General features: G+C 40.5%; 2 protein-coding genes across 12 annotated transcripts in view; one reads left to right on the top strand and one right to left on the bottom strand.

The window, feature by feature from the left end:
- Positions 1–482, top strand: part of rhol (rhodopsin, like) — a 2,056-nt gene extending 1,574 nt beyond the window's left edge. The window contains exon 1 of the mRNA XM_055183970.2: positions 1–482. This exon is cut by the window's left edge and continues 1,574 nt beyond it. The gene's annotated coding sequence lies outside the window, so the exon portion shown is untranslated.
- A 2,245-nt stretch (positions 483–2,727) lies between these two features.
- Positions 2,728–10,303, bottom strand: part of magi1b (membrane associated guanylate kinase, WW and PDZ domain containing 1b) — a 168,528-nt gene continuing 160,952 nt past the window's right edge. For 9 of the 11 annotated variants that reach the window (XM_055183955.2, XM_055183962.2, XM_055183959.2 and 6 more), the window contains 3 exons: positions 9,768–9,911; positions 7,550–7,688; positions 2,728–4,553 (listed from right to left, as the gene is read on the bottom strand). In XM_055183955.2, the coding sequence (XP_055039930.2) occupies positions 3,391–4,553; positions 7,550–7,688; positions 9,768–9,911 (1,446 nt within the window). In that variant the 3' untranslated portion in view covers positions 2,728–3,390. Of the gene's footprint in view, positions 4,554–6,273; positions 6,354–7,549; positions 7,689–9,767; positions 9,912–10,303 lie in introns of all 11 variants that reach the window. The other 2 variants (XM_055183967.2, XM_055183968.2) reach the window with 1 other exon arrangement.

Here is a 10,303-nt window from a genome sequence, read left to right as displayed (position 1 = left end):
GGTACCTTATTTTTTGACGGTGTATATGCAATTATTAGTTATATTATTGCATAAAAAGAAATGTACTTCAAACCAATGTGGTGACAAATAAATGTCATCATCACCAAACAAGACAAAAGCTATCATTCAGTCATGCAACATTAGTATCGCACTGTTAGGGTTGAACTGCTTTCTCAATGTCAAGCCAAATCAAGTGCAAATGAACGACGTGTGCTGAATTGATTTAAAATGCAATGCAAAGGTATTGTGTGTGTATAGAGGCATGCTAAATTATTGAAGCACAATAAATAAATGAATGAACAAAAGATTTATTTTTTACTAAATGTAAGGGAGACTTTAGTTTTTAGTATTTATTTAAACACATTAAGTGCAGTATTGCTATATGCATGACAATGACTTTAAATGGCGAACTTGACTTCCATCAAATGCGTTTGGTCTTGTGGTAGTATGCAAATAAAATAAAATATTAAACATTGTATTGCGACCTTCCCTGTGTTGTCAAATCATTTCTAAACCCTTTTTGTGCCGTGCCTTTCAACAACAGACGCCTAGGCAACTCTGTAAAAATGACCTTGAGGTAACTATAGCAACCGAGAAACCTCCTGTACCCCCTCCCCTCGCTGTACAACAGAATACAAATTCACAAACCTGCAATAACTGATGAAAATGAAACGATAGATGGATGGATAGACTTTTAAAAATAAAGATGCTTGAAAGGTTCTTCACAGCGATGCCATAGAATAAACCTTTTTTGGTTCCTCAAAGAACTATTCAGTCTTTAAAGAACCATTTCCTTTATACATTCCTTTATAATCTGAAGAACCTTTTTTCAACTTAAAGAACCATTGAGACAGAAAAGGTTCTTCTATGGTATCATGAAGCACCTTTTTAAGAGTGTAGAGAGAAAATGTTTTGTTACAATCAGGATTTTTGGAAGTCAGCATACAAAACTGGAAGGTAACAGTTGTATGTGTCTGTATCTTACGTCCATTTCATTCTCCAAGATGTAGGCCTCCTATTCCTGGAAACAGCAGTGGGACTAAAATGAGGTCATATAGCATCCATTCACACCAGATATCTCAACTAAAACCGTGCAATTTTAAGATCAATTAAGCCATTTTTATGCTACATTAGATAGCTTTTTAAAGATGTCAAATAAATCTTCGGTGTCCCCCAGAGTACGTATGTGAGGTTTTAGCTCAAAATATCATATAGATAATTTATTATAGCATGTTAAAATTGTCACTTTGTAAGTGTGAGCAAAAATGTGCCGTTTTGGGGTGTGTCCTTTAAAATGCAAATGAGTTAATCTCTGTACTAAATGGCAGTGCCGTGGTTGGATAGTGCAGATTAAGGGGAGATATTATCCCCTTCTGACATCACAAGGGGAGCCAACATTTCAATGACCTATTTTTTCACATGCTTGCAGAGAATGGTTTACCAAAACTAAGTTACTGTGTTGATCTTTTTCACATTTTCCAGGTTGATAAAAGCACTGGAGACCCAATTATAGCACTTAAACATGGAAAAAGTCAGAGTTTCATGACATGTCCCCACCTATATGGATACATTCACGTGATAAAAACAGCAGCTCATAAACTAATCCTAATAATCATTTATATTCTATTTACATTGAATTAGCTTCATTATTTTTTCCAAATACAAACAAGAAACATAAAGGATATACTTTAAAGGTCAATAATGCTTGTTGACATTCTGCGCTTTTTTTATATAAATTAAAGGTTGCAATCAATTCTTATGATCCCCAAGTAGTCCATAACCTTTCGGTGGTACACAGCAGACCTAATGCACATCTCTTTACGTATTCACATCAGAAAAGCTCTGTCTTATTCATCCGGGTTAGTGGATTTTGAGAAAAAAGTCGACTCTGTGGGTAGTTTATTGAATCTCTTTTCCTTCACCTTTTGAACTGCCAAGAAGATAAAGTCTTTGTTCTCTTCTTGATTTTTTTCAGACGTGTTGGCAAAGTGTCAGTGAAGAATCTACCGCATTAAACACCGTCTCTGCCTCCCACACACATACTGAATATTTTAAAGACCAAGATATCTTCCACTCCACTTGTTAACTAGTCTGCTTCCTCCATGTTCTTCGTCTCAGTCAAGGTTTAAAATCGAATTTCACCACACCCACATGAGAAAATGCAGCAGTGTAAATGTCTCTCAATGGCCATTATTTTGATGCCCTGGGAGAATGGCATTATCGGGTTTCTTGCAAAAGTTGCATATTTGTGTCATTATGTCAAATAAGATTAGTTATGATAAATACTTGACAGACAGAAAATGTGACCCTGTCTATGAAATTCAGGCTTAAGTTTCTATCTAAATGAGATCAGAAGCATCACGTTTGATATCAATTATTGAAATTCAACATTAAAGATATCAAAGTTATATTTGCACAGAATGTTCTTTACATCACATAGGATTATTTATATAAAAAAACACTAAATCAAAAGGTAGGATAAGAGTTGTTTGAAGACACAAAAGTAACGACAGGCATTTTCTTTAGTAGATAATTTGTGCTCATTTAGTGTTAAAAAATATTTCATAAATATAACTTGTCAGTTATGAGCTAAAGTCACTAGCCAGCTGGCCAGTAGCCCGGTTTCATTTTCTCACCAAAGTATTTTCACTCATTTTTTATGCTTGCCAAGTGTTAATTCTGAAACCTCACATGAAGGCTGAGAATTAAGAAAGTGAATCATTAAAATGTGTATATATATTGTTTTATTTTCTGAACATTATCATCATAGTTTAATTTCATTATCCCTTCATTCTTTTAAAATGATCACCTCTGAATGTACACATACTGCAAACTGTCAAAAATATACAAACAAATGCAGGCTTGTGCTATACTCTGGTCAAATGTCTAAAAAACAGTGGCACTGGGGAAGAGAAAGAAAGAGAGAGAGAGAGATAAAGAGAGCGAGAGAGAGGACATTGAAAGTGTAAGACATGCACAGTAGATGTCTGAGCACCACATTGACTGAGCTGCTCGGTGCATGAGAGGGGCTCTCTGTAACTGAAGGTTTTATAATCGAACAGTAATCCAAAAGGCGGTCCATTGTAAAACAAAACCAAGAAAAACAAAGAAACACCAAGAATGGTACTGTTAGGCACATAATCGTTTTCTTTATACATAGTTGTCAAACTCTGTAGAACTGCTAGCAGATTTATAAAAAGGGTCATAAACAACCGAAAATGACTTTTAATGGAGAGAAAAAGCAATCATTCTTCTGCTGTTGAGAGTTAAAGATGTTCAACCATGAGAAAACACCAGACGTCAAACAAATAATTTAATATCCAGGGTCTGCGCAGTCCTTGGATGAAGGCTCGTGTGGAGAGTGGGGTCTGCGCGTGATGTCCGTCTCCGTTAGATGCTGAGGTCTTTGGGGCTGTCTTTATAGGGTTTCCTCCTTGGCTCATATGCGTTGTTGTTGGCTCTACTGTAATTGGATCGGAGCGTGCTGTAGTAGTCACTCGGCTGGGATCTGGCCTCCTCGTCTTCCTCATCTCGGAATCCTCTAATGGGAGACAAGTCTCGACCGAGACTCCTCGTTCGGTAGGCGCCGGCAATCGGAGACTCGGCTATAGGGTATCCAACCTGCCTGCCCTCACCTCTCACAGGAGAGCGTCCCCTCAGTAATGAACTGTAGTTCTGGAAGGCTAAATCGGAGTCGGGTGTCCTAACGCGGGGTAAGGTATTGTCACGGGACGTCCCACGGAGAAGGGTAGAATCGTGGTAGGTTCGCTCCATAGGGGAAAGATCTTCGAAGTAGCTCGGAGGATCCCTCGGTAGGGTGTCTTCCAGACTTAGCCTGTCCATGGCCGGGAGCCCCCTAAAAGCAGGAATACTCTCGAGGCGAGACGGAGGAGTTGGAGGAGGAGGTTCCTTTAAGACCACATCCAGCCCTGTGTCCGATTCACCATTGTAGGGTTCATCCGAATAAGCTGCAGGCCGCCTTGAGGGAGATTGGTGCTGGGAACGATAGGGTGATCTATGCCGGTGAGGCGAGCTGTGCCGATGACCGGATCGGTGGGGGGAACGATGAGGTGAACTGTGCCTGCGGGGAGGAGAAGAGCGACGGTGATGGTGCCTGTCGGGTGAACGCCCGTATCTCCGGCCATGTCGGCTGTCCAAGGTGTTTTCGGCGCTCCGAGTTCTGCGCCTCTCCGGGGAGCGATGCCTTTGGTGATTATGTTGATTGCGGTTGTGATGATGATCCGTGCTAGACCTCTTCTTCTTGTGAGGCTTCGAAGTGCCACCATCCCTTCCGTGACCCTTATTCCCGCTCCTCTTGTCTGGCGATCGGTGTCTGTTGTTGTTGTTGTTGTGGCGGTGGTTCGACCGGTGGCCGTGCTGCTCCCGGTGGCCCGGCTCCCGCGACCTCTTGTCGTCGTATCGTGATGGTTTGTGAAAGTCTGGTGGATAGCTGGACTCCGATGGTGGGTGGGGCCGTCTTTCGGGAGGAGCTGCGTTCATTTGCGAAACAGTTTGTGCACTGGCGCCGAGGCCGTTGCCGTCGTCGATGCCGTCTGTAAGATACGAGTAATTTTAAGTAACATTGTCTGATCAAATGCTATGTTAATACATAACATGAATGTGATAGATATGCTTTTCGCACTTTAAGCGATTGGGGGTTAGGCTATTATAACCAGTGTCTCTGTAATGGCACTGAATGTGATAATGACTGAAGAAAATTATGTGCCAATTATTCAAGCAGCAATTAGATACAGCATTAGTGCTGATGTAGATGATAATGATACTAATCTGATACCATGACAACACATGCATTTAAAACGCTGTTAAAACTGATGCACTGGTTTGTGAAAGATAACCGTGGATAATTAGCCTGATATGGAGGTAATATGGATGTAACAAACCTGATGTGCGTATATTGTTCAAACTTGCAGTTTCCATGACTCTCTGAAGAAGTTAAAAACTACAACTTTGAGCTAAATATATATCAATTTATAGCCCTGAAAAGTGAAGCCAAAACGTCTCGATCGCCCCCCAGTGACGGGTCCCAGTATAGGTCATAAACCCCGCCTCCCCATGTTATTCAATGGGACTTGAGACCAACTAAACTATTTGATTACACTTCAATTATCTTTTTTCCGAAGCTGGTTTCTGTCATTCACTGTAGTTTTTATCACGCTGATGTAAATTTAAGTGTTTGTTTTTAAAATAAGTTTGTTTTTAGTTAGTTATTTAATGCTATAAAAACGTGGTGTCACGTCATGATTAACAGCTGTGATATCGTGTGATATGGTCATTCTGCGAGGGCGGGGCCTTGCTTTCACGGCTTTACTTCCTGCTCACTACTGCGCACGACTGGTCCCGATATCGCTACTGCGCAGACTCAAGACCCAAGATGTCAGCACCGTATCGGGACAATTACGGCTTCACTTTTCACCAATGGAAGAGAGCGAACGGGCGTCGTCCATCTTTATTTACAGTCTATGGGAGGAATCCAAACCCTACTGAAATTCAGCATAAGCTGGTAGCTGGTTTAAGCTGGTCCCCCCAGCCTGACCAGCGTAAAAAATAGTCCCCTAGGTTACTTTTAATAGCAGGGGACTATTTTCAGGCACTGCGTAATATCATTGAGCCTGCTGCAGCCATGTTACAGCAGCAATGTCGGAATTACGCCGGAATGAAAGTATAGTTCCTAGCCATATCTGCCTAGAAAATCGCTAAATCGTAATTTTCTGTCACTTTAAGTACACGATGTAACTACAGAAGAGTCAAGTTTTAAAAAGGAAAAATATTGAAACTCTTTTTTTATTTTTTAGCACGATGCTAATGGTCTAATCCGTTTTAATGGATTATGCTAAGCTATGCTAAAAGTGGTGCAGCCAGACACAGAGATCAGCTGAATGGATTCCAAAATGGTAAAAATCAAATGTTTAACTCTAGGGGAGCTGGAAAATTAGCATATTTTCAAAAAAAGTGGAGTGTCCTTTTAAAGAAATTACCCATAACCGTGTTTAGCGGTTGGCAAACGATCACAAAAAAATATAAACACCACCAAGTAATTAAACAACTGCATTCACTGATGAAAACGTTCGCATCTGTGGAAATGTTGTTGTCGGATGTAAAAAATGAACCCACTCATTCAGATCACAATGTCAGGTATGGTCACAGCACCGGCAATGCATTCTGTGTAAATGAACTTGCGAGGGACAGAACAGTTGAGTGGAAGCACACAGAACCGCCAGAGATGTGATGAGACGAAACACCGGATCTACAAACCGTGGTCTGATTTTGGTAGAAAGCAGGTTCTCCTGTCTTTTCAGATCTCATACAAGCAGCGACTTGCGGAGCAACCATCGCTAGGGGTGGAAGGAAGAGCCCATAACAACAGAAAGAGATAAGATAAAAAAAGAGAAAGAGAAGCAGAATATTTAGATCCCTGAAACAACAATCATGAGAGAGTTATGATCTTTTGCAATGGAAACAGTGTTTATTTTATCAATTAGTCAAAGATAGAGATTGTCCATAAAACACCCCCACCCTTAAGTGAAAAATCAACGGTAACAGAGATCCAGAACCACACACACATACACGCTCAGCAGCAAATTAACCCATAGAGAGAGAGATGCCTTAACAAGAACAACACACACACACAAATCATCTGAAGCAGTTTACATAAAGAAAATAAACGTGATGCGACATGAAAGAGAAAAATGAGAAAAACAAGTACAAAATGGTATAAAAATATACAACCTCACAGAGATATCATGTTGGTGCGGGGAAAGGACAATATATCACATTCTGAACTCGACAGAATACATGAATGAACATCTTTTTTTTAAATGGCAAAGCATAAAAATTAACTGTGGGGAATTAGTACATGGATTTTCCATAAATATTATGGAAAATGAAAAGAAAAAACATTAAGATATTCACTGACATCATGCGGCACTGACATTATGCTCAATAAGTGAGTTGCTTTTCTGTCTGTAAATGAACGAACGTATATCTTCCTATATGAATCGGTGAACCATCAGAGATGGCAAAAAGAAGCAGTTGACATGTACAACGTGCAAAAAGACCTGTGAATATGTCGGACAGTACAGTATCGTGAGCTGAAATGCCTAATGATACCAGAATGCGTTTGCAGTCATCGAGTCACCCTTCTCAGTAGCTTACATTCACCTTTAATAAATATCATAAATATGTTACAACTCAGTGACCTCCTGAATGGATGAAGGAGTTTATCAAATTTTTCCTCTGAAAAACAATAAACGTATATATCCAGTTTTAGACAAGTTAATCGGTCTGCTTCCTCGCTCGTGAAGTATTATGAAAAGCTTGTGCCACAACCACCAACACCCAAAAGCCACATATCCCAAAGTCCCCTAGGCTAGCCCGGTGTACAGAGGCAGAGAGGCGCGAGTGGTAGGCCCGTCACCCGGTAGGAGGTCAGAGGAGAGGGCCAGTGCGCGGAAAAGAAGAGGTGGCCGTTGGGGGACATCTCACGGACTGAAGACAGGGGAGAATGGGATGTTCTCGTAGATTGACCCACCATATTCTGGCACGGAGCCGTCGCCCCTCCTTAGGACCAGGTGGACTTTTCGCCCACCGTTTTTGATCAGTTCAATGGCGCGGGCGTGCTTCATGCCCTTGGTGCTCTCGCCATTGATCTCCAAGATCTCATCTCCAACCTGAGAGAACCAGAACAGAGTGAATAAATATAAAGCATTATCAAACCTAAATCCGGCCATCTACAACAGTGACATTCAGCAAACATTGTCATGCACGGGAAAGATGAAGGTAAAATTTCCTTTGTTCTATTTTTCTTCCCTGCCTCCGGTTATCTGTCAGCGGTTGTCGCCAGGGGAATATGATTTCCACAAAAAATGGGTCTTTGGCTGACAGCTTGCTACGCTTCACGGAGTTGGTGTCCTAACTCGCTGAGCTCAACACAACAGCCCTGATATTCATTCGGTAGCAATGATGCTAACGGACAGCTAATGTCTCCACTTTCATCTAAAGCCGAATATTTTCTCTATTAAAATAAATCTGTTTACATGCACAGCGGATAACTATCAAAAATCTGCTTATTATAGAAACCAGTTTACATGCAAATCAATAAACCGGCTATGCAGAACACTGCGTTTACATGGCATTTGAAGATTTGTCAGGTTTCTTGTAGGCAGTGATGTCATCGTCTATAGTGCATCTGTCTTAAAGGTGCAGTGTGTAATTTTTAGAAGAATCTCTTGACAGAAATGCAAAATAATATACAAACCTATATTATCAGGGGTGTATAAAGACCTTTTTATAACGAACCATTTTGTTTTGAATTAGATTTTTTTTATCTACATACAGCGGGGTCCCTTCAGAAACGGACAAACTTTTTTACTAAGTTGTCTCCGACGATGACATGTTTTTCCGTTGGCGGCTACCGTAGCCTCTCTATGCGTTTCAAAAGTGAGGGGTGAGCAGTGGACTGAACCGTTGGTTGCAATTTGCAACCTCACCACTAGATTCCGTAAAAATTAAACACTGCACCTTTAAGCTATACTGTTGTATCTCTTCTTATGTCTGCAAAACCTGTAAAGTAACATAAGCTTTTATTTTCAAAGTTTCTCTGCTAACTGCTTTAGTTGAGCAGATAATTTTATATGTTACTTTGCGCTTACGGAGACATGCGCACATGAACAACACTGCGAGAAAGCTTATGCAAAAATGGGCTTTCCCCAATAAAAGAAAAACGTTTTACGCGTTTACATGACCCCACACATTATTAGTTTATTAAGCATAAACGGCGTAAGACTATGCATGTAAATGCACTCAATAAGAAGTTTTATATTGAACACTATAACATCAATGACCACTTTTAACTTAGCTTTGCATAATCCATTGAATCTGATTAGACCATTAGCATCACGCCTAAAAAATAACCAAAGAGTTTCGATATTTTTCCTATTTAAAACTTGACTCTTCTGTAGTTACATTGTGTACTAAGACTGACGGAAAATTAAAAGTTGCAATTTTCTAGGCAGATATGGTTAGGACTATACTCTCATGCTGGTGTAATAATCAAGGACTTTGCTGCTGTAACATGGCTGCAGGAGGCGCAATGATATTACGCAGCAGCCAAAAATCCCCTTAGTAACTTTCAATGGCCGGGGACTATTTTCAGGCACTACGTAATCCTATGTATCATTGCGCCTCCTGCAGACATGTTACGGCAGCAACGTCCTTGATTATTAGGCCAGAATGAGAGTATAGTTCCTAGCCATATCGGCTTAGAAAACCGCAACTTTTTATTTTCCGTCGGTCTTAGCACACGGTGTAACTAATATATCGAAACTCTTTGGTTATTTTTGTAGGCGTGATGCTAATGGTCTAATCAGATTCAATGGATCATGCTAAGCTATGCTAAAAGTGGTGGCGCCAGACCCGAGATCGGCTAAATGGATTACAAAACAGTAAGAATCAAATGTTTAACAATAAGGGAGCTGAAAAATTAAAAAAGTGGAGTGTCCCTTTAACTTTGCTATACACAAAGCGTTCCAGAGGAAAGCAATGAAGTGATCTTTTTGGATTCTGAACAAAATCTCAGATCTGACTACATTAATAATAATGGCAACCTGGCAAAGCTAATACTGGGTCAGCACTCTTCTACAGACTTTTTTAAATGTAATCATCGATTCTGTTTACTCTTCAAATTCAGATCCAAATTCAATTCAATAAATATAATTATTCCTCAATTCAACTTTGAAAGTTGCACATACCCTCATCTTTCCATTTCTGACGGCTGCTCCGTCCTCTGCTAGTCTCAGAACATACAGATCCATGTTGTACTCTCGACCTCCTCTGAGGCTGAAACCAAAGCCTTTATTGTCCCTCTCCAGATCAACAGAGTAGAACTCAGCATCCTAAAACACACACACACACCAAAGTCAGTGATGCATCTATAAATATTTTTTTAGCCATACTACCATTTCATCAGAGCCAAAGCGGGAAGCCACCTGCAGGAAAGTCACATATATTCGATACAAGCACCATCTGGAGAACAGCATGAATAATTGATTTGACTCTGGAGGTATTTCTGGCCGAGCGGGAAAGGGCTGGAAAGGGCCATCACAAGGCAGCAGCGTGCTCAAAGCCTATAATACCACCTCAGTGTCAAAATCTAAGATGGTGAAGGGAACCTCTAGTGAGATGTGTTGTACAAATTTGTTTTTTAGTCTTCTTTCGGTTTTGACATACTTGCACGGCCTTCCTCAGGAGAAACTTTGGGCAAAGATATCAATATAGAGGGGAAATG

Source organism: Misgurnus anguillicaudatus, chromosome 14 (genome assembly GCF_027580225.2).
Source record: "Misgurnus anguillicaudatus chromosome 14, ASM2758022v2, whole genome shotgun sequence".
Classification (NCBI taxonomy): Eukaryota; Metazoa; Chordata; class Actinopteri; order Cypriniformes; family Cobitidae; genus Misgurnus; species Misgurnus anguillicaudatus.
Note: the sequence above shows the minus strand (reverse complement) of the source record. Positions and strands in the feature narration are given on the sequence as shown.